At 34.3% G+C, this 24433-nt stretch overlaps 1 protein-coding gene and 1 long non-coding RNA gene across 3 annotated transcripts; both read right to left on the reverse strand.

The window, feature by feature from the left end:
- Positions 1–289: 289 nt before the first annotated feature.
- On the reverse strand, positions 290–7430 carry LOC140668522 (uncharacterized). Of its 2 annotated transcripts, none has more exons than XM_072897596.1 (4): positions 7321–7430; positions 6424–6542; positions 1481–1873; positions 290–1282 (listed from the first exon to the last, which is right to left on the reverse strand). In XM_072897596.1, exons 2-4 carry the CDS (start codon positions 6436–6438, stop codon positions 1016–1018), a joined length of 675 nt encoding a protein of 224 aa, XP_072753697.1. In that variant the 5' UTR covers positions 6439–6542; positions 7321–7430; the 3' UTR covers positions 290–1015. The 2 variants fall into 2 exon arrangements, with proteins under 2 accessions (XP_072753697.1, XP_072753698.1); XM_072897597.1 differs by having other exon boundaries at positions 7307–7400.
- Positions 7431–10095: 2665 nt separating this feature from the next.
- LOC140668523 (uncharacterized) lies at positions 10096–24329 on the reverse strand. The gene is made up of 5 exons (XR_012047187.1): positions 24224–24329; positions 22398–22706; positions 15271–15725; positions 13334–13525; positions 10096–10879 (listed from the first exon to the last, which is right to left on the reverse strand). It is a non-coding gene; the product is annotated as an uncharacterized lncRNA (long non-coding RNA).
- Between the last annotated feature and the right edge of the window lie 104 nt (positions 24330–24433).

Genomic DNA, 24433 nt, shown 5'->3' on the forward strand with positions numbered 1-24433 from the left:
TATAATATTAATCTGTAATAACTGCTTTAAGCAATGTTTATACTAACATTGCTTAAAGAGCGATAAAATCTTAATTCATTTTAAGATTTTAATATAATGAAATTCAATGTGCAGAGTAAGATAGAATAGCATAAACGAAGAGTATTATATATCTATTTTCTATTTTCTCTATTTTCTTTCATCCTGTATAATTTTTATCACAAAGCAGTGGTACAAACATGATTTTTATTGTACAATTAAATTGTACAAATAAATACAATTTTTATTGTACAATTGTATAGAAAGTTTAATGTAGGTCAACATAATTTAATCTTTCATGATTCGTAAACTAATCTGTAAGTATCTGTAATCAAAATAAGACTATAATAATGATTGTATAGCACAGATAATTACATTTTTTTATTTATTTAAAAATCTGTAAAGAGAAAAGAAAGGGAAGAGGGCTCGTGCTGATGTACATATATTCATCCTAAAATTGGCGGAGAGAATATTGTTATTTCTTGCAAAGTTTGTATTAGAAATAAATGTACAAGATTAATAACATTAATAGTTTTTGAGTTATAAATATTAAAAGTATATATTATATTAAAGGCGTACACGCGCATGAATAAGATTCAGACATGTACAAATAAATGTTTTGATTATTATTTGATGTCTAAAGATAAACTTTAGACATCGAATGATAAAGTTTAGAGATTTGTGTTGTAAGATAATAATCTACTTCGACATTTTTATTAGAAAAAAATCGATTAAAAAATTTCGCAAGAAACAACACTATACATATGAACTTTTCGCCAGTTTTAAAACACTCTGCTTTTATCGATATCGTCATAAAAGATATAACGAGCATTATCCTCTATAAAAGCTATCATTTATCTTTTATAATACATCCTTTTTTTTTATTACTTGTAATGATTTTTTTTTAGAATGTCATTACATACAGTATAACGATTCGTTGTGCTGTAGTCTTTTTTGATTTGACGGAAATTGAACAATCCTAGACTCGATGCTAAAGCTAGTAGCCTCGAAAGTCTCCGCCTGGTCGAGGTATGTCATAGCGGGGATTCCCGTCATAAGACACCTGTGCGCTAAATCCGTGTTGCCAGTCAGCGGTGTATCGCACGATTTGCGTCCTGCCATCCGGAAGCTGCACTCTGTATTCACCGCGAACGATATCGCCGTCGCTAATAGCGTTGTGAGAATAATCGTTGCCGAAGGCGTCCTCCTTCACGGCGTAATTGAAGTCGAAAGGCATGCCGGGTTCGTGATGATGATGGTCATGCTATAACGAGAGATAATCAAAGAGCTAAATCAGTTTGATCAGTTAAAAAAAAAGAGTTAAATATATATCCCGAGCAATCACAACATTTAGAAAAATAAAAATTTTTTCTAGAAGTGTTTTTCAGATGACTGATTATATTTTAATCATTTCTCTTGAAAAGGAAGAAGATGCAAATATTTTTTTCTCGTGTACACTTACACCAGGCTCGATAGTATTCCCGCTGATACCGCTTCCTTGGCCGGTATAGGGTGGATAACCAGATGTGGGGGTCGGTCTGGGTACGCCGTAGGTCGGTGTCGGCCTGGGTACCCCATAGGTCGGCGTTGGCCTGGGCACGCCATAGGTCGGCGTCGGCCTGGGCACACCATAAGTCGGTGTCGGTCTAGGCTCGAGGTAGGTCGGCGTCGGTCTGGGAACAGTGGGTGTCGGTCTAGGCCTGGGAAAGCTCGGCGTGGGCTTCGGGAACGACACCGGCGGCTTGCTGTACGTGTAACCGCCCTTCGTCGGCTCAGGCGGCAGGTATGTGTTGCGTCGCGTGCCCGGTGGTAGATCACCAATGACATTGGCCACCGTCACGCAGAGTACGGCCAGCTGTGCAGAAGTCAGGTTTGCTGAGAAACACGCTCTCCGAGCGAAAGAAGTTACGGCAGTCTCATTCATTCGTGATTCTAAAAATCGATGGCTTTTTCGCGGAAAGAAATTAATCCGCAAAAATAAATCAATTGAGATCTTGTAATATTTTGTTCGATAAGACTAAATATTTTAAACAAATATTTATGAAATAATTAAATTAATTAAACAAAATGTTGCAAGATCTGTTTATTTATTTTTCTGGCTTGGTTTTTTTCCTGCAGAAGGCAGGATCTAAATCGATATTAATAAAGGGATTTGCGTCAATGGACGATCAGAGAAACTTTTAATCGCGCGATATACGTATCGATGAAATTTTTCTTGATAAGGGAAAAAGAGAGAAGAATGTCGGGGATGTTTTAAATCAAGGTATTATATCGATTTCATGCTATGAGGTTTCCGTAAATAAGTGGATAACAGTTTTCATCGCGGCTTTTAAAGAGCGACAGAAACACCTCTCTTATAAATGCGTTATGATATGTAATCTTTTATTAATTTGAAGGACTTGGAACGGCATTACACACCTGGTTGTACCACACGCGTGAGAGAAAGTCGTGTGAATTCTCCGAGATTTCAGAGATTAGGAATTTATAATTTCGCAGAGAATAAATCTTCTTTCTTGTCGATCTATCTTTTTTCTAAACATATTTATTACTCATTTATCATCTTGTGTGCTACATTCCTGCATTTTATAGAAAATATTTTATTACCAGCTTGAATAGAAGAGCTTGTTCTCGATGTTCTTAAATCATAAATTTCATATTTCCCGAATAAATGGAAATACATAAAACCGAGATTACGCTTTCAAACGTGATAATACACATACAACATAAGTTATAAACACGACTATTACTTATTCGCGACGTTTAATGCAAGTTTATCGCGTGATTTGCAATATGAATGCGCAAGACGAAGACGTGTTTTTATAATCGGAACATATGTCAGCAGTCGACATTTCGAGAAATCGTCCAAGTCCAGCTATATAACGAGAACGCATGTAATAAGCTGTCGCGATGTCGCAAGCACTTGATGACAGTTTAGTGCCATCAGCGTAGACGCGTATTGACATTCGGTGCATATATGGATTTTATATCTTTGCAATTTTAATTACGCATCACATGTAATGTACATTACGTGTGTCACAGAATTTTTATTATTCTTCAGCTTTTTACATCTTTTTAATATTTAATACTAATTTAATATTTTACATTCGACAGAGACGAAATATATATATATATATATTTTTTTTTTAAATAGAAACAACGTAAAAATTTATAAACCAAATATATATATTTTGATTTTTATTTTCGTAAAAAATGTCTAAACTTTTTGCACACGAATATTGTAAAGATAGGTGAAAATAGTAAGTTTTTTTTCTTACACGACGAGTTAATGGCCGGATACGCGAGTTTCCGTCGAGCCTCGATTTCAGCGCAATGTGTTATATGTCTAATATGTACAGTAGAATCTTTTGTCCGAATGATACCCGGGTATATCATGCATTCTCCACGCAAACGGACGCTCCTCAACTTTCAGAGATCCGGTGTTGAATATCTGCACAATCGTTCCCGTGGATGACATTTGTGTTGCGAGTAAGTGCTTATCAGTTACAAATACGAGCCGTGTCGCGAGTCGTATTATGAGCGTGTAATTTTAATAAATCAATCTTCTGTTACCGCCGAAGGCTTGATATTTAGTACGTCAAGACGTCGGGAAAATATTTTTTCCTTAATGCAACATATATCTTGCGTATTGTGACTTTTGATGAGATTGATAGGAATAATTATAGTTTGTGATGAAACATGTGTGTCGAATGGATAAAATAATTCTCATCAGCTGTCCTCAACTTTGCCTTCTCGTCAATATTTTTACATTACTTGCTGAGTTACACAATAAATAGAAAATTAAGATTATGAACTAAATGTAATTTTCTTTTTTTTTCCGATAATTTTATACACGTACATCACTAAAATCAATAACTTATTAATGTGATGATTATAAACATCTGATTTAATTTTATCGTTTAAAAAGATCGCGATGTTGTATTTGTTTGAAAAAAGATCATGTATATTATATGTTTAAGTTAATTTAAGATTTAGATTTCGCATCAAATTAGCGTTGATCAGATTTTATGAATGATGTTTTTATGTATTTGAATTTTATACATTAATCAAGTAGAAGAGAAATAATCATCAATATAAATGCTATCTGAAGGATTTATTAGAAAATCTTTTACGCGATGAATAACGTTAACTGTTTACTGTGAAATAACTATTAATTAATTGATTTGCATTGCTTTATTGCAATTGATTAACGATATTAACCGACCACACATCAGATTTTACTCGAGAAATTTATATAAATTACATTTTATTACAAATGCGAGAATTATTTTATTCATTTACATTATTATATAAATTACAATATTGATTTAAAAAACATAAGCAATAAGCCAGGAGAGAAACGTTAAAAAAAAGTTTAATGTTAAGTGTTACATCAATTATTATTATCTCTCTTGTGTATGAAATATATTTTCAATAATTATTTATAGATTAGCGACTAAGATTATTGCTACAATTTTTTGATAAACTGACAGAAAAACGTACGGAATGCACGCCTGTATGTGTGTCTTCAAGAAACTAAAGGACATATGTTGGCACGATTTCGTATACGATAAATGCCGCGGGACTTTTTTTTTCGACATAATAACCCGTGGTTGATACGCGCGATTGGTCGTCGCAATTAACTCTCTCTCTTTCGATCGTACGGCGATGTGAAAGAAAATCTACATGAAAGAGGAGCAGATCGAATCAATAAATGTTGGATGTATTACGCCAACGCAATGTCTTTTTCTTTTTTTTCCTTCTCTTTCTGCTTGGAAGAGAAGCAGCAGGCGAGCTGTGCTCTATTGCGACAGTAAAGACCTTTGTATTATATGCTCTTAACCCTGTACTTCGAGAATGCAACGATTGAGAGAGAGAGAGAGAGAGAGAGAGAGAGACAGAGAAGGATGTGTATGTGTGTATTTATTACATAAATTAAATATAAAATAATATAAATACGAGAGTGAAAAGGAACTGCGCTCGCGACTTGGTTTTAGTAATCGATCGAAGTTCAAACAAGTTACACACAGATTGATAAATGCGATTGCAAGTTCCTCGATTTATTAATACCGATGCATCGTGCGGCTACAGTGTCATCGCGCATCCTTTAAATCATCAGCGATGCAACGTGTCGCGTGGGCGCGCACTGACGTTTATATTATGCCTCGCGATATCATCGGCCATTGTTGTAATCGCTTTTCTTCATATTTAAATAAGACGAAATAATGAGATACGTTGTAACAATGACAGTCGGATCGCTTGATCTTTGATCTGCTTTTTTTTTTTTTTTTTTTTTTTTTAGATCCCGACTTTAATCCTTTCAGAAGCCAGTCCACATTCATCGATAAGGAGACAACAATGTCATTTGCGAGTGGCAATCTATGCCGACAATTCGTGGGAAGGACTTGCAATATTCTCCGGGAGCGAATAGTTTACTTACTCCCTTCTCAGAAATGAAATTTATTCATCAAATTGTTGAGTTGTCAACGTGACTCTTCTCGCTTCAGATGATCATTCGCGCGACAGCTGTCTGTTAGCTGTCTGCATGTCTCAAATTATATATACATATTTTACAATCGATTTGCCGCGGATAAGAAATTAATCAAATGGGATGAATTATGCGAACGACAGTTATAAGTGATTTATAACAAAGGTGTTTTATCATTTGGGGATTGAGTCGTAACGAGGTTTTACAAACGACATAAAGGTCGTGTCGGGCAAAGAGAAAGAGTAATCTTGGCTAATCGAATACACGAAAGAGAGAGAGAGAGAGAGAGAGAGGGAGGGAGGGAGAGAGAGAGAGAGATGGCAAAACGGGTTCCTCCACGAACCTCTCTCGCGTCTGTTTATGGGTTTATTTACATATTCACACTTTATCGATCAAAGTTAATCGCGACAAACGATGGTCGCGGTAATTCATAATCAGAAAACAGAATCTGAATATCTCGTGTGTATCGATAAATAATATTATCACGCTTGAGTAACGCTGCTCGGCTCTATTTCAAATGTGCCGTCATTTTTATCAGTAAATCACCGTTGACTTTTAATGCGATAAATTATCATAAACTGCCGTTTGTAATTATAATAGACAATAAAGCAAAGGCCGTACAAAGGCCTTTCAATAATTCATATTTCGTTTCGTTTATTGATTCTCTTTTGTCCGGGGATTACTTGCAAAATTTTACTTACGCGATTTTTCAAACTGACGGTATTTCTATTACTTAATTGCTGGTGATGCGGAACACGTGGGCAGAAACGAACCCTGATGCAACGTCTTACACCTACTAAATAATGCACGCGGATTCGTCAGAAGCTCGATTTCTAACCGCGATATAATGAATGAATAATGTTATATGTATAGGCATGAGAGAAGGTACAGGCTGAATTTTATTCTTTTCTCACACGTACCTGCAGATAATACATCTTGCGGCCACACTAAGTGATGCAGGTCGACGTGCGGGAACCACGCTAACTCGCGTACCCGTTTGCGGTGAAACAACAACCCTTTAGAGGAGAATCAATGCGCACTGTGAAAAAGTTTTTTTCAAGTTAGCACTCTATTGAGGGGAGGGAATACGACGGCTACGCAAGGAGAGGTAATATATAACCACGAGAGAGACGTTTTACGATCGTAAATGAAAATAAATGTGCGATCGCGCGATGGAAAAGGGCATATGCCACAAGAACGATGATTATTTTCACATTTGCATATATCATTTCGTCTTTTAAAGAATTATACGATTATATATATATCGCAATGAACTCTAAGCTATTAAAAAATATTATTTATATCGATATTGTTTGTTTTTAACAGTATTAAATTAGTGTCACGTTTTCAATTTTCGTTTTTTTTTTTGCAACAATGACAACACATATAAATATCATCCGATGAAGTTTGATGCCGATCTAGAATCTACACTGAGAAAAAAAAGTCGTTAACTTAACTAAATGCGTTTAGTTGGTTATAATTTTTTTTATTCAAATATGTAGATATTTGAATTTAAAAAATTTATAGTCAACTAAGCGCATTTAGTTGACTTTTTTTTCTCAGTGTATGCTTTTCAAAAGCACAACAAACAGATCAAACTATATACGATTAATAAAAAAAGAATGTACACTGATCGAAAAATAAAAAGAAAATTCTTGCTAAAAAAAAAAAGGATGCAATTGTCGATTTCGAGGATCGGTGACGATGCACCACCGAAAATGCCAAAATGAAATATCACCGGGAAGTAGGTCTCGCAAGATATTCACAAACGAGCGGCGGGATTACGTTAGCACACGTGCGTACGTGTATATACGAACAGGATATGTAATTGTCGTTATTGTTGTTGTTGTTACACTCTCCGTAGCACGACTGAATAAAGTCGGTATGTAACTGCTCGGCATGCCGGCACGTTGGGTTTATATACCATGGGTCTCTAATAAGATGATTCTTGAACGGTGTTGGGACCCTGGTGTAGGGGGCGAGTAGAGGGGCCTCGTGACACGGAGGGGCCGACTCCCTTACCTTGCTTCACCATATTGCGCCTTGCCTTACTATCTACCGCGGAAGGGTAAAGCGCGCTCCTGCGAGAGATCCTCGTCTTTCATGTTAGGTCGCGGACGGCTCGATGTGGAGGGTATATTCTCTGGAAAAAAAAGAAAAGTTTTATTACACATACGAGGAATTGGCGTTTTTATTGGTCGTTTCCCGAAAAACCGCGTAAAGTCAAAGTGTCATTTAATGATATTGAAATTATAGTCATTCTAATGCTAGATTAAATGCTCGATTAATCAGAATACAGATTTTTGCATATCGTAATGATTATTTCTTAACTAACGCACTACCTTGAATCATACTTTTTTAAATTAAAATATAAAGATTATGATAGAGTCAGATATAGTCAGAGATAATTAAGATTTTTAAATAAACGAAATGACAATTATAAAGGTATTTTTTATATAGGTATCTTTTAATTTTTCGATGATTGTTAAATATTTACGTGACGTTACACACACATAACTTTTCTTATTTATATATTTATAACAGAGCTTATTACTACTCTTCTTCATCGTATTAAAAAATCGAGTTGTCCCATTTTTACCCGACACAATAATAATCACATTTGTATTATATTTATTATTTAATAAATACCTTCGATATCGCAAAATCGATATAATATCGGAATTAAAATTTTGATACTCTGTATATGAAAATGTGACGTATCTCACATCGATCTTACGACTGTTGCATTTTTGTCGTCGCAAACGAACATCGTTTTTAAAATGAAAATAATTTTTCGCTGTCGTCGATTTTATTGATAATATGCTGATTACGAATCCTAGATTTCGCGATCGGAATTTTCTAACAAACGGCTTAGGATTCAGTTTGATGCCTGTCGGTTATTTAGCATTTGGAGTTGCTAAACCAAGATCGAAAGATCTAACTTGTCGTAGTTGATCTGTACCAGTGAATGGCGATCTTCGTCCAGTTATCTGTGAACAAGGATGAAAGAGACGGCACTCAATGCAACACTCGATGCTGTATACAACGGCGTTTGATCTACGAGTTTCTAATACGACCGTCCGCGTAATCGATGGTGTAATGTTAGGTTTCGAATTCACCGAGTCCATCCTTCATGCCTCTCCCATGACGTTTAACCCCTATATAATTCTTTCACGAAACGAACGAACTAAGAAAAAGAGAGAGATCTCGCATGATATTCAATCGCCGTAAAATCGCTTCCTTATACTTTGATAAATTTCGATATCGCTCGGAGCATTCGTCGGAGGATAATAATTTTATTACATAAGCACGAAGAAAAAGTTAATTAACTTGTTAACACTAATTGCAGTTAGTTGAAGATTATAACGAAATTCGCACAATTACAATAACTGATGGTATCTTGCTTGTTTAATAACACTGTCGATATTTTCTCTGTGTTTACTTTCATATATGTGATATTAAATAGCTGTAATTTTAAAACTCGCGATAGATTCACACGTGTGTACATGTAGGGTCTAATATATATATATTTGAAATAACTCTATGGAATGTCGATCTCTGGCGAGAAAGTAAGTCTATTAGCTTCAGGATGATACCGAACGTATGTAACATAAGGAAGACGTTCTCTCTTCCTTGATTTCCTTTAATTGATTATGACCAGCAATAACTCGTCGATGAAAAATGGGAGATGTGAGCGTATGAATCATGAGAAATGCTATGCGATTCGATCTGCAGCTGCTTCGCGTGAATAAATTATGACCCGAGTGCGCTTATTATTTATTTCTTCATTTCCGTTTCTTGTCACTCTCATGTGAAGAATATTTTTATTCCTTAATTCATGTGAAATTATCGTTTTTTGCGTGATTCTTTATCGCTTCTGCATCCCTTCCGAGAAATTTCCTTAAACACATATTTAAATTCTATTACTTTATTTAGTATTGAATTAATCGCTGAATAAGATAAGACTTATGTACCAAACATATACATATGTAATATATTTATTTAGAAAAATGTATCCTCATTTCTAAATCATATTTTAATAAGCCATTTAATAAGTCACTGTGTAATTTTCTGAAAATCTATTTTTCCGCGATGTTATGTGAAATTGATTTAAATTATATTTTCTTCGCATAAAAAAAAAATGTTATCTAATATAAATTTTTTTTCTTCTAACGGACATTACCAATAAATATTTTCGCATGAAACTTATTGCGCGATACAAAGAGAACATGGAATACGCATCATGTCGTGGAAAACGCTCGGACTTGTGCAACATAATTATTCTGCATTTTGCATCGTGCCTTTTTCCTCACGCTGAGAATCGACTTTAAAGTGACTCGTATCGATAGACATGGGCGTTGTAGCACCGTGAAATATTAGATACTAAACGTACTTCGTGGATGCAAGTCCGTTCTCTGCGTGGGACTTTTCTTGACGTGGTAAGGAAAAACAGAAGTGATTGCTTATATAACAATGATACAATTATATAATAATAAAATGTCTGAGAAAATCCTCAATAAATCTGATATAATTTTATTTTATATATTTGAAAATATATCAATATCATTTTATCATTCCTATTTAAAAAAAAAAAAAATCTAATTTCATCATTTTTAAAATCGATATTTCTCTTCCATTACTAAAGATTACTAAGAGAATGCCAACTTGTTATCTTATATATTACATGACTTCCCTCGATGATGATTTGTTCATTTAAAAATTTATATATAAACACGTACACCTCTCTTCCACGTTTATATTTGTAGAAAATTAAGATTTCCACTTGTGCAATCTCGTTTAACACCTATCTCACATTATAAATTAATGCCATGTTCAAGCATGTTATTATCTGTCATTAAAGAATAAATGCACGCTATCTCAATTTGATAATAATGAAGCGTGCTCCTTCGCAAGATCGATATCGCACTTCCCTCTTCCTCCAGCAACGATGAAATAGAAAATGCAAATATGCGTAAAGATAAGAAAATAACACTGTTTAAGGCTTAAGAGTTTCTTTAAGAAAACCATGACGCTAATTACAAATAATCATATCTAATAGCAGGACTCTATCTCGAAGCAATCGTTGCTGGACGCAGGAGGACACAAGCGCGCTTCGTCGAGATCTATTTTTATATGGGATTTGCATCTCCGAGTTCGCAAAGCGAGCGGTCGGAGAAAGGCACACATGCACGATCCGGATTGTTCGACGAACGATCCTCACATTATTGTGCCCAGCCTCGCTCATTCCTGGATCGTTCAACGCGCATCCATCCAGCAAGCAAGAGCAGGTCAGGGCAGGATTACCTCTCCTCGATGTTTACCCCTCTGCGGTGAGCTGCGCGGCGTGATTAATTAAATCGAGCATCCATGCACCTGCTGTCGATCGGGCAATAGAAAGAGAGAGAGAAATTGCGGTTTAGGTGTCCACGATAGAGAGAGTATAATCTAATCGGCGGTTACGGTGCGCATAATACATTACGCGTGTTCTTTAATAATGAATTTTTATTGCTCATTAAATGGCGACAGAAGGGAGACGCATCGAGAATTCCTCGATTTGCATTGTACGTAATATTATGCAATAAATTCCTGTGGGTTACTCAATCATTCGTATTGTGTATCTAATTGTTGAAATAACTGTGTAAAATGTATCGTTTCTGTTGCTGTCTAGAATGACATTTGTGACGAAATATATCTCATTAAATCACCTGATACTTTGATACCCTAAATAATATTCTTATTTTAACAATATCTGTAGTTTCAAAATGTAAATCTTAAACTGAGATTATGTTGCGTTAAACAAAGAAAATTTGCTCGGATAAAGACATTTTATATAGTTCAACCAAGAAAAATATACTCTTATTATTTAAGAATAATTTTCTTGAATAGAGAGAAAAAAATGTTGGATAGAAAATAACACATGTTCAAATCGAAGATTATCATTTTCTTAGAGTTAAAATCATTATTTTATTCTTGAAATGACAATCGTAGTATTGAAATAAGATTATAATATTGTTAAAATTTAAGATTTTTAAATTCTTCCAAGAAGATTATAAATCGTTGCGTATATATGAAACAATGAACGCGTTCATATGAGTATATAAGTTTCGATTTGAGATTTACTTTTTTTCCGTGTGGATATCGAAATTTCCATTAATAAGTATTGATCATTTCGAGATTATTTTGAAGCGAAATGTATGGGACGATACGTTCAAAAGATGGATGAGTGCGTAAAAAATCGTGCAACAAGTAAATGGAATGTTGTAGATTTCCACAATGTTGCAGAGGAAAAAAATTAGTGTATCAAATTAAAACTTACATACTATATACTTTAGTTAACGCGACCATTGTTATATATAAGCAACGATATACTATAATCTTCTTAGAAAGGTTCGATAATCTTAAATTTCATTATTATAATTTTATTTTAGTATTTTAATAGTTATCTCAAGAATATAATGTTTTTATCTTAATTTTATTATAATTTTTTCTCAATATTTATATTTTTAAATAACAAGAATATATTTTTCTCGCTAGAACTATATTAAATGTCTTCGAACAAGTGATTTGTATACATTTAACGCTATATAATTTCATCTCAAGATTTACGTGTCAAGAATAAAGATATTCTCAAAATAAGAATAGTCTCTTTTTGTGTGCTATCTCACTTTCGATACGAAATTGCATATATGCGCAATTATCGGATGTCGCATTCGTTGAGATCATCTTCAGTCAACGATGTAAAGAAAAAAAGAAAAAAATGACAACGTACCATTGCAGAAGCGCGATTGAGATACATTGCGCTCGGAGGAAAGATACGCGGATCGAGTAGAATCGATCGTATCCTCCTATTGGGAAATGCGCATCGCATCGGTGGAATGCAGTTGCACGAATTATCCGATAATTACGCGAGTCGCCCACTTATTCCTCAACCCGCGGAGATTTACGTGTGACTCCTCGCGAGTGAGGATCGAGGAACGTTCGCGATGCGACCGTCCGTTCGTCTCGGACTATCTCTTCCTCGTCGCGTCCTCCGTACACGCGTAAATCGCGCGTATCTCTCTTTCTCGTCTAATTTTCTTCTTTTTATTCGAGCGACTGCATTCGACGAAGGAGAATAATCCGCGGAACAAAGCGCGTCCCCGAAAGGTCAATGAAACGAAGTTGGAGGCCTTGTGCCTTCAACAGTTTTAGCTGCCGGACAATGAAATGACAATTCCATGACACGTCGAGGACGTCTCTTAAGTTCGACAAACAGCCTTCTCGCGCCTTCGAGCTTTAAAGATCAAGGTTCGTTGATTTAAAAATCCCCCAGCTAAAGTGCGTGACATTAACGCCTAGCTTCTTGATCGAACGGTGCTCTCCTTGAATAGAGGGATGGCATTCCTTCCTTCGCGATATACTCGTCGCATCTGCTTGCGTCCTTCCCTCTCACGTTCGCGTTGTATTGTTCGTATTGTTCGAAGACATTCATGTGCCATTTCGTTCTTAAGGTCCGAGCTCCAAGATCGCGTTCGTCGGTCGTGGGTTACACGAGCCGTAACTTCGTAGCAATTTTCATAGGTACACGTGTATGGATAAACATTTCTAGCGAATTTCGTCAGACATACGAATACACGTTTTAACGTAAATTACGATTACTATTATTATTGAAGAAAGCTCGATTGAGAAAGTATTTCTCAATAACTATTTAGTCTCATAAAAGAAAAAATATCTGCCTTTTTCCAAGCGGAAGAGCATCGTGAGACTATTTATTTATTTATTTTTATCCTACTTACTAATTTTTTTTACTTAATAATTTTTTTAATATTTATAAAAAATTAAGTTACTTACAACTATCTCTCATCTCCTACATTTCTAGATATTTTTGTGTCTGAATTGATTTTCGGATCTTCTCGGCTAAATTGCAATCTTGATCCCGTTCGCCAATCGTTTTTTTGAAATTCTCATAACTTCGAAGTCTCGGCGAGTCACGGAGTCCCGACGAAACCTTCGGAAACTCCCTCGCTCTGGCTGAACCAAATCCTAGAAGAAGAAATGTATTTCAGAATGTATTGCACTACTAGTGAGAAACTACCTACGGCACATTCGACGTCAAGCGCGCTTATTATTGTATGACGTAAGAAGTGAGCGTAGTTGGAGGCCACGATCTTTTTTTTTCGAGATGCCCCCCCGTAAATCGCGGGAGGATGCTGGATTGTGTATCTCACGTATGGAGATTAGAAAAAAGGGAATTCCACATATTTTGTTTTTAATTTATAATTTAAAAAAATGGAAATCTCATCTCGATATTTTTTCTGTCTAACACTTTTTTTAATATCTAGTTGAAACAATTTATATAATTCATTTATGGAATTTTAGTTACAATTTTATCCAAATAACGATCAATCTTCACGCATTCTGACAACTCGCGCGATTTTTACTCGCAGGTCGCACAGGTCAGCTGGGCGACAGCCGGGAGGACTCGCCGAGAGGACTTCCTCCTATCATGTCGGGAGGAGGAAGAGGCCAAGTGGAACGTAGAATTCGCACGAATTCAATGGAAGGTTATATGAATATACCCCGAGATCTCCTTGTCTCGAAACCGCGTGTCATACTTAAGCCGCCGCATCTCGGCGATGCCTTTGTCCGTCGCGAGCGCGCGCGCGCGCGGATCTAACATAAGTAGGCATTCCCTCGGTCGCGATGAAAGTGAAAACTCTTCGCTCTGCTCGCGAGAGATGACCTACTGCTTGCCAAGAATCTGGGTGCAACGTGGCGCCGTGGCATTATATGTTTGTATTCGCAGGACTCCCCGCGTGCGCCTTAAGGAAAGCGGAGTGTCAAATTAATGGTCCTCCACTTTCGATCGTTTTTTGATCATTTAACCATCCAAAGTGTTTTTCAGAATATAAAAGAATCGACTGATGCAACTGACCAGAATATATATAAATCTGTTCGCGTGAAAGTCTCATTTGCACACTGTCAATTTAAGGATGTTTGTACGTACAATCGTAGCAAAAAGTATAGCTGAAAATCGATTTAGACAAATGTTTGAGCTCCTCATATAGTTTGAGTAATAAAGCAGAATCTTATCATTTATTCATATAGTTAGAGTGTAAAATTTCTGTTTTTTTTCGGAGATTTTTCTGAATTACAATAAGAAACTTTTTGAAATAAAACAGTGAATAATCATAAAATATAAAAGATTTTTACCTATTTCATTGATAAATTTAATAATTTGTGAAATTACATCCTATATCTTTTGAATTATTCAGTACTTGGTCAAAATTATTTAATCAAATATTTTCTCTATATCTAAACTACATTTTTGCAAATTTTAAACTAATTTCCATAATTCTTTCTATTCATTTTAGTTACTTGAATCAACGCAGTCACAAATTTTAAATTTCTTGCAAATTACATCCTCTTGATTGCTTCAGTGAATCGACTTTGAATTTTTTACAAGTCTTCGAACATATATGAGAACAATTTGTAACATTTTTATTAAATTTTCAATATTTCATAATATTGAGAATTTAAAATTTTAAAATAGGTAACTACTACGTAACTAAACATCCTTAAATAAATGAAGAATTCTTTACATAATTTACAAGACTCTTTCCTATCATTCTCGGCGATTGTACACTTCTATATTAAGAGAAGAATTAAAGTATTAAAATCGCATGTTCCCTGATGAAGTCTGCACTTCATCTTTCGCAATCTCTCTCTGTTGCGCGAGGACGTAATCGTACTTTACAAAACTATCGAACCAGCGCACGCTCGATTACCTCATCTTCAACTTGCAATTATGCCATTATGACCGCTGCTTCACACGCGTACTTCTAGAATTAGCTTCTGAATGAGCACCTGCTGAGTGTACTACATCCACGTCTTGTTCACATGTGTGTGCGCGCGCGCGCGCGCGCGTGCCTTTTGAAAACTTCCCTCTTCCCCTTCTCAAATACGATACTTGACATCATTCCAGAAGAATGTAATACACTTTACTGGTCTCACACGTCAGGGGAGAAAATTAACTTTCTCATGAGTTACTCGAGGATACCGCAACTTCTCGAAACGATCGGTATGAGATGTAATAACAATCGATCGTTCGGCATAATTTTACATAATCACAACGAAGAAGTACCTCCTGCCGACACCATCGTTTTGCTTTCAGTTGTCATTAAATTGTTTGGACAACTTTGCAGACATACCTCCTCTTTCTCTCTCTATTTTTTCCTCCAATCTGCAATCGAAAAAAAACCAAATTAAATGCCTGAATTGAATAATTATACATTAAACATTATTACTTCTTCGCTAGAGGTTCGCTTAATTAGTTTTGGCGAACGACAAAAACTACGAGGTCGCATGACAAGTAGCAAGAAACGCGAGATATTCGCACGAACGGGAGGCTTGTCTCATCTCTTCAAGCATCTTTCGGCAGACGAACACAAAGAGAAAATTAGTCACGCGATCGGCCGCGAGACACGCGGCCTTAATGATCCTCCTTATTCTGACAAAACGCGACAATAACAACAGCAGGTTTCGATGTATATACTTATGGATGGGTATATGTATTTGCAACACCAAGGTCACAACCTGCTGCGAGATCAAGGTCTCTGCGTGCGCATAAAAAGGACCAAGGATGGGCATCAGCTTCGGTTTGCGACCGTAACCTTTTATCCGAGATCGGGAATAATTAATCACGATATTTTACGTTGGTCTTTCACCTGAAAAATCGGATATTCCATCGACAGCGTGATATACTGCGATATTTAGCATGGAAAGTTTGAAATCAATATTTATTAAATAGCAAAAGAGAGATAATTACATATATAAATATTTTACAAATAAACTCTGCATTTTTAATTTACAAATAAATTCAAAAAGAATAATAAAAAAGTTTAATTGTAAAATTTTGTATCATACATTCAAAAAAATGATGCAACTTAAACAAAAAAATTAGCGTAATTTAGATAGAAAATTTTTTTCTAGTGCTCATCTTTAAGGCCTATTGTTAAAGATAATTATATTTGTGATTAATATTTAGCAATGAGATTTTAATTTTCTAGAGGTATTGCTAGAATATTGCTGCTATAAATTCTATATGCGACAAACAATATTCTAACAGATACAAAAAATTAGAATAAAGAAATTTATCTACATTAGTGAAATATTTTTTTGAGCGTAGCAATATTTACTCTTTCTTTTTCATTAATTTTTGTTTTGTAACAAAATTATTACAGCTATGCAATTACACCAATTGGCATCGTTATAAATGAGATCTCGCATTATCTCGCGATCGTATCATAGTTGGAACGTACATCCTGAAAGATGCATAAAAGCCTGAGAAACGTGTATTAAATGATTTCATTTATCTCTATAATGTATATTATATGTACATATATATTAGATGGTGCCTTTCCAGCTTACAGTAGGACAAACTGGATGAGGCTGGATCAATAAATATCGAACTTATCAATAATGATTCAGCCGCGATTTCCATGTTTCATGATTTATTTATCCAACAATGAAGAATTATAATAATTAGAGAGTTAAGAATGATAGAATCACACTTTCAAAAGAAATGCTGAAATTTCAAAGTAACAAGCAATTACAAAATTCGATTGTTCCACGAACGCGAAGATTAAAAAAGTCTTTGAGCGCAATGCAATTAATAATTGTGAGAGATCTGATCTCGTCACACATTGGATCGAGATGAAATACTTGGACACGGAATACAGGCACAATTTATTGTCTGACAATGCGAGCATAAGTAGCGTACCGTAACATGGGAAGGATATACATCGTGTATATGAAACCGAACGCGAAATATCAAATTGTTCCCATCGTCCTGGGTGACGAAATTGCGAGGGAGTGCGGAAGGAGAGCGAGGGGAAAGAGGGGGAGCGGCCTCTTTCATCGCGGACGGACAAAGAACATAGCGAGACATCCGGCGAATTTCGACGAGATTGCATCTGCTATTAATACACACGCCGATTGCACTAACGATATGCACTAATGATATGCAACGATTGCAAAATCTACTGTCCCAAACGCTAAACGACCGTAACTATAACTATTAGCACCGTCCTCGATCCATACGTAACGATTCCCCGAAGCGTGTAATTCCAAAGAAACGGACCTTTAAGAATGTGAGTCTAAAGGGTGTGAGAATGAGATCTAATTAAAATAAATAAAATAAAATAAAAAGATAAAAAATAAGAAAAAATTTTAACCCTTATTCCGTACTGATGGATCATTTTTGTCAATTTCTCGAAAACAAATAATCATAAAATAATATATTTAATTATAAGTAAATTATTTTTCAAATTTATTATTTTAATCTTTATTTAGAATGTTCAAAGAAGGTATATGCATTTTTTCAGATTTTTTAAAAACACTTTTACATATTAATAAACTTATCGAAAATACGCTGACCCACCTGTACAGTTAGAAGGTGGCAAAAATAATAATACGGAGTAAGGGTTAATATTGCAATTCTCAATCAAATACTATTCACATTGATTTAATAAAAATAAAGTTGATTAGAAATATATAAGAATCATACATTAATTAGACAAAAAATGTCACGATCTAAAGTCTCTTTAATGAAAAATTCGACATTCGATATTATAGATTTTACAATACATATTTTGCTTGAATTAAAGATGATCTTTCAAAGAGCTGAATAATATGGATTGCATGACTCGGATTTAAGCCAGGGTACAAATTGCCATGCGATGGTTTAATAAAGTATATTTCTCCTTGATAATATTGAGATTACAATGTGTATCCGCGCGAATGAGTTGGACAATCGTTACCGATCGACCTTTCTCAGCCCGTGCGGCGAACGTTTCGAACTTTTCATTAAGCTTACACGAAGATTAATGTTGGAACATAACTCAGCAACGTGCGTCAATCGTGCAGCCGATATTAGCCGATGTCGAGAAGAGAATTTACCGAGAAACGCACGGAAAAGGGAGACGCTATTGAAGATGTTCGCGTGAAGGATCGCGACCGACATTACTTTGCTTACACGTACGAGCATAAATAAACATACACATACAGACACGCTCACGTGCTGATACATACTGACGATTCGACCTGCACCGTAATTAGCTCGTTGTAACACGTTGCTACACGTATCGAGGACGTTACGTCACGAAATCGCACATCTCTGATTTATGATAGAATCGGAAATGTCAACGAAAGATTATTGGAAACGGTTTCCCAAACGAGATATTAAGTACGATGAATAGTCTCATCTCGTAGATGAGTGTTTCTGAGGAATTGAATTTGACAGTTCGTGTAAAAAATTTTACAGATCAAACTTACCAAAAATATTGTATCTTCATTATAGAGAAGAGTGTGTATGTAAAATTAAAGCAAAATTTTTTTTTTAAATCCTGTTTCTGGATAGAAATACCGTTTTTTTTTGTAAGAAAAATACAGTAGAAAAACGTTTTTTCTTCGATAAAAAAAGATAAATTAAAAATATAGTAACAAATAGGTAACAAATTTTGTTTTTTTTTCTTCATTAGTAAAAAAATAGGTAACAAATTTTGTTTTTTTTTCTTCATTATTTTTAAAAATATAACATTATTTTTCTGTATATTTTTTTGTTAATAAAAAAAGAATTAAAATTTTTATACTTTTAATTTATCTTTTTTTCGAAAGCAATATTAATGGCTAGCAAGACTTTTACGGCAAATTACAAGAAACACGACATGATTAACATAATTTTCAGTTACATACATAAAAAAAAAAAAAACAATTTTTATTATGTCCTTAAACTAAAATTTATTCGAATTATGTTGGGTTTATTATTATTTTAATCACAAAAATTAGTCCATTAAAATTACTTTAAAAAAAAAAATTAATTAAAAATATAAAAATTTTAGTTTTCTCTCATCGTATTAAAATATAGCGACTTAAAACTTTTTAAAGCATTTTAAAAAATTATAAACTGTGTTTTTATATTTATAATAAAGATAATTCATTCAAATTTTAATTTGTTTTTTGGGGAATTTACCTAATTAAAAATAGTAATTAACTATATATATAGTCTATTGGAATATAATCTATATTTAAAATAGTAATAGTTCAAATCTTTCATTTAAAAAAAATTAAAAATAATGAAAAATCAACTTAATAAATTAACTTAATCAAAATATAAAGATGTTAAATATTTGAAAAAAAAAAATAAAGCTTGTTGTATTTTTCACAAAAAACTGTACTCTATAAAATTGTTCTACTATACAATTTTTTTCTATTATCTTATTCCCGAATCTATATTCAAGTTATTTTATTATAGTATATTCTTCTTCGCAAGTATAATTATCATTTATTTTCGGAGGCAATTTTTTAACGTAACCGTGATTGTTCACATCTTTTCGTAATATATTTATTGTTACATAACTTTCGATTACGTGCACAATTGCGTTACATCAATGGCATTTACACATCATAAAAATATTCGGAATATATATTAGTCTATATTGATGTTAAAGGGCAAGATATTCGCGTATTAACACGTGCCGCAAACATCCGAAAATTAAATTTCACGCAGGTGCTAGTGTCATGACCGAGAGATTTAATGAAATTTCGGTTGAGAAACTTTAATATCCGCTAGCTACTTCTAGTATCACATATTATCTAAATGGCTATTCGTTAAATACATACTCGCATAGCAATTTGCCACTCTGTGCACTTCGTTTGAATTTACGACTCTTGTAGATCGTAAATATTGTGTCATTATGCGAGAAGGTAGCTAATAAAAGATAGATTTAACGTCGTGTTAACGTTATTGTATTCGCGATTAATGTAAATTATACTATATATATTGATACGCACATATACATAAAATAATTTTACTAAAAAAAAAAAAAAAAGAAAAAAAAAACAGTGACTTTATATACAACTTGATTTTTAGCTAACACTAACAATAAGAGTGAGATAAAATTATGCTACACTAAGCTTTTAAAAGTTAAAGGTACAGTTTGATGGGAGGTACACAATTTTTTATAACTTGCAATTCAATATTGTATATTCACATCTCGTGTGCAACTAATATTTCAAGTAGTCGCCGTAAGAATACAAACTATTTTGAAGGATTAATCGCGCATGATCTCTCGGTCATGACCGTAATAAATCTGAAGACCTTCGTTACGACATATCTGAAAACGACCCGTTATAGAGATATCATCGATTGTGACAGATCTTTGGTGCAATCCTTCTGTCGAAAAGCTATCGTCTTTCTCAATAGCGTCACGTATGAGGAAACACTCGTGAAGAAGAGGGCCCGACCAACGACTCCTAGACACCTTCGTCAAAAGACCATTGTGTTTAAACTGCTGAAAACCCAGATGTTAGGACCCCGTTTAGAGAAGATCAAGAGAAGATTGATGATCAAGGTAGAGAAAGAAAAACTTGAATTCTCTATATTTACGAGATATCCAACAAGCTATTTATACCTACCAATGATAGAAGAAAATAATTGTAAAAATATTTGTAAGACAATTTAAAGGCTCAAGCCACTTATCGCGGTAAATCTATCACTGAGTAGTTGTTAAGTAACGCATTTGTACGGGTTTATTTACCATCGATCTAAGGACGACATTGACATGCGTCAAGTGTGATCGTCGCAGGCCCCAAAAGGTTTCAGGAATATTATTCACGACGAGATTCATTATACGGTTGCCGTTTGTACTTGAAACGAGATACATGCGCATGACGTTGCAATTACATTACAACATTTCTATAGAATGTTACAAAATCATAGTTATATGTTTGATTAAGTGCAGGTAGGTCGAGGCTTTCTAGGCTTTTCTTATGTCCAGAAACATCATTAGAAATATGTGAAAATACAAAATGCAAAATAGATTACAATCGTCATTTTTGATTTTCTGTCTATCCGATAAAATTATTTATTTCCTACAAAAGACGAAGATCGTTGAAATAGTGTTTGAATAATGACTTTCTTTTCTCACACTCTCGTTAATTACTCCGGCCTATCTGGAATCCTTCATCAGCAAGATCACTCCAGCAGCCGTCTCTAAGTGCACATATACATATAAGAGGAGGATGTAATTTGATCTTTGTAAGACGCGGATGAGCCAGGCTCGTTGTGCGAGCGCAGAATAGTAAGTGCATTTATCTGAATCGTGAGTCTGCAACGCGAGACCTTATATGTAGCTACATATTGCCGCCGAAGCGCATGTACGTATAGGAGTATATCTATCTGTATGGCCTGGCGAACGCTCGACTACACACTCCGGTACTCTTATGCAAATCGTTCGGGCAGGAGCACGCTGTGGAATGACGAGCGGCTGGGTAAGGTCACCGAGGAGGAAGGTTAGAACACGGACTTAATCCCCTCTTTTGCTGACTCTTATACTGACGATGGCAATCTCCGATAACGACACGACCATCTTGGCTCAACCCTTAACGACCGCAACGACGATTAACGGATCATCCTCTTGAGAAAAAAAAAAGTTGAAGGATTCCTATATCTACCCTATTCAATTTCTTCGCTTTTCCATTTTTATTCTTTATTTTTATTTGCATTCTTTTATTTCTTATCTTTGTCTTTCTGAAATAATACGGTAATATATAAATATACATATTTTCTGGTTTCTGTGATTAAATTTATCTTACTTACATTTCTCGTGAATATTTTTATATATTGTATATATGTTTATAATTATTGATGATACTAGGTTTTTTTTTCAATCGCACGCAGAATCTGTTTTTTGCTTAATCAAAGATGTAATGGAATTTTTCTATAGAAACCCATACACGATAGTGATTGCAGGGTATCGAATGGTGTATTAATGTTAACGTTTATGAATTATGTTAAGGCAGAACGTATAATTACGATTACACGGATCTAACATTACATTTAATCGTTACTTACGAGCAAAGGAAGGACGTGCGGCATTCTCTGCACTCCCTGAAGAGCATCGGACCCATCTCGCGATTAGGTCGTCCCCTGTGCAAAAATCCGATCGAGGAATGTCGTGTCTCTGTCTCCGACTCTCTTATTATCGGACTCTCTCCCAATCTAACGATTCATGTGATTCGACATCGACGATACTTAAAGGTAACTCCTTCCGTGACATTAAAAAGGCACTCCCAGGCTCTCGTTGCACCGGTCCCTTTGCCTGCAGTTTCACACGCCGATGTCGGATGTAGAAACAACTGCACTGGCAATAATCTTCCATTTCTGTAACGTTTTACGAGCAAGAAATTATCTTTTAGCACATATTTTCTCTCCTATTTACGGTATATGCATTATTTCTTTAAGAATCATTCTTTGAAAAATTATGCACGAGAAGTGGAAAGATTACATTTATTTATTTATAAAATTATTTCTTATTACTTATTATTAATTATTATTTTATTAAATTTATTATTATTTATTACATATTACATTTATTTATATTTTTATTTGTAAAAATTTATTTAATTCTCTCCTTTTGGAATTATATATCTATAGAGTTAAAAATATATATAAAAATATATATTCTAGAACACTTTAATATATATCTTATTCTCTCTCACTCTTACTTGTCCTTCGTGTAGTAATCAATGATTTATTCGTACCTTTCACGTTAGATTATGCATTAAACTTGTGCAAATATATAAAATTAAATAAAGAGATATATTTTCTCTTGAATTATTATCTTTCACACATGCATATATTTTACAAAGTAAGAAAATATATTTTTTAGTAATGTTTCCGTTCAGTTTTACAAATATCTTTATATGTTTTTTTTATAAATATTTGCAACTAATTATCTATATACTTATCTATATTTTGATTAATAAAAAATAAAAATTAATTATCATCAAGATATTAATTCGGTGCGTCAGGAATTTTTAAAAAACACATGCAAAAGAAAACGATGGTTATCTATTCAATTTCCGTCAAAATAATGAACTATAATGAATCCGCGTGTTCATATGCAAATGTAATATATAGGAAGATACACACTCTGTTATATCTCAAGTTCTCTCAGCGTAACGATATTGCGAAATCTATCCGGATGTTTGAGATTCGGTGAGAAACCTCGTTAGATTCTCGTTCAACCCCGATTCGCATAATTAAATGTGATCGCACCGTAGCTGTGATTTCATCAAGCTTAAAGTTCTAATTAGCGAAGATGTCATGTTAACAATCTCTTTTCTCAAGTAATGTCGCGTAATATGCAGCCTTTTCTCAAGCCGGCAATTTTACAGCCACGTATTTCGCGTATCGTGGTTTATAATTTCACAATATTAATTTTGTTTTTCATTATACGTATTTTGTGAAATAATTGATTGTTACGGAAAGTACACGCGCACACAAATATTGCGTATCGGAATCGATAATTATTCTATAACAAGTATAACATATATATATGACTAAAATTTTTTTTTATGGCAAAGGATCTTTTAATCTCTTTTTATCTTATAAATAATATATTCGCGCGGTTACATAAATTCCATATTAAATATATATGACAGTCGTTCAATTCTTGCCTCTCGAAAATAAAACTACGAATTTATCGGCGTACTTCATTAGACGCGAGGGATATGAATGTAATACCAAAATTTATTGACGGATTTTTAGTGCTTGAATGATTTCAATCAACGCGAAATATTGAAAATATTAAAGTTTAATATGTTTTAAGTATAAGTTTAAGTAACTTTTATTTTTTATACAACAAAAAAGTGAAATATTCTCATCACCATACCTACCTGCACCTGTCGCGACTTATATATTGGTAATTTAGTCAAGTAACGAATAATTATAGCATAGACATATAAAATACATAGATAGATAATAGCGATGGAATGCGATCTTGTTCGGCTCGGAATCGGTTCCTTTCGGATAGGCTCGGTTCGCTTGCTCGTGATTGGTGGACAGTGTTCCGAAGTTGCAGCAGTTGTCAGTTGTCAGTACTCTCG

Source organism: Anoplolepis gracilipes, chromosome 8, assembly GCF_047496725.1.
Source record: "Anoplolepis gracilipes chromosome 8, ASM4749672v1, whole genome shotgun sequence".
Lineage (NCBI taxonomy): Eukaryota > Metazoa > Arthropoda > Insecta > Hymenoptera > Formicidae > Anoplolepis > Anoplolepis gracilipes.

Excerpts from the sequence above, each read along its gene's own strand:
- LOC140668522 (XM_072897596.1), bottom strand. Across the intron at positions 1,283-1,480 it reads GGAATACTATCGAGCCTGGT|CATGACCATCATCATCACGA; the intron begins GTAAGTGTACAC and ends CTCTCGTTATAG.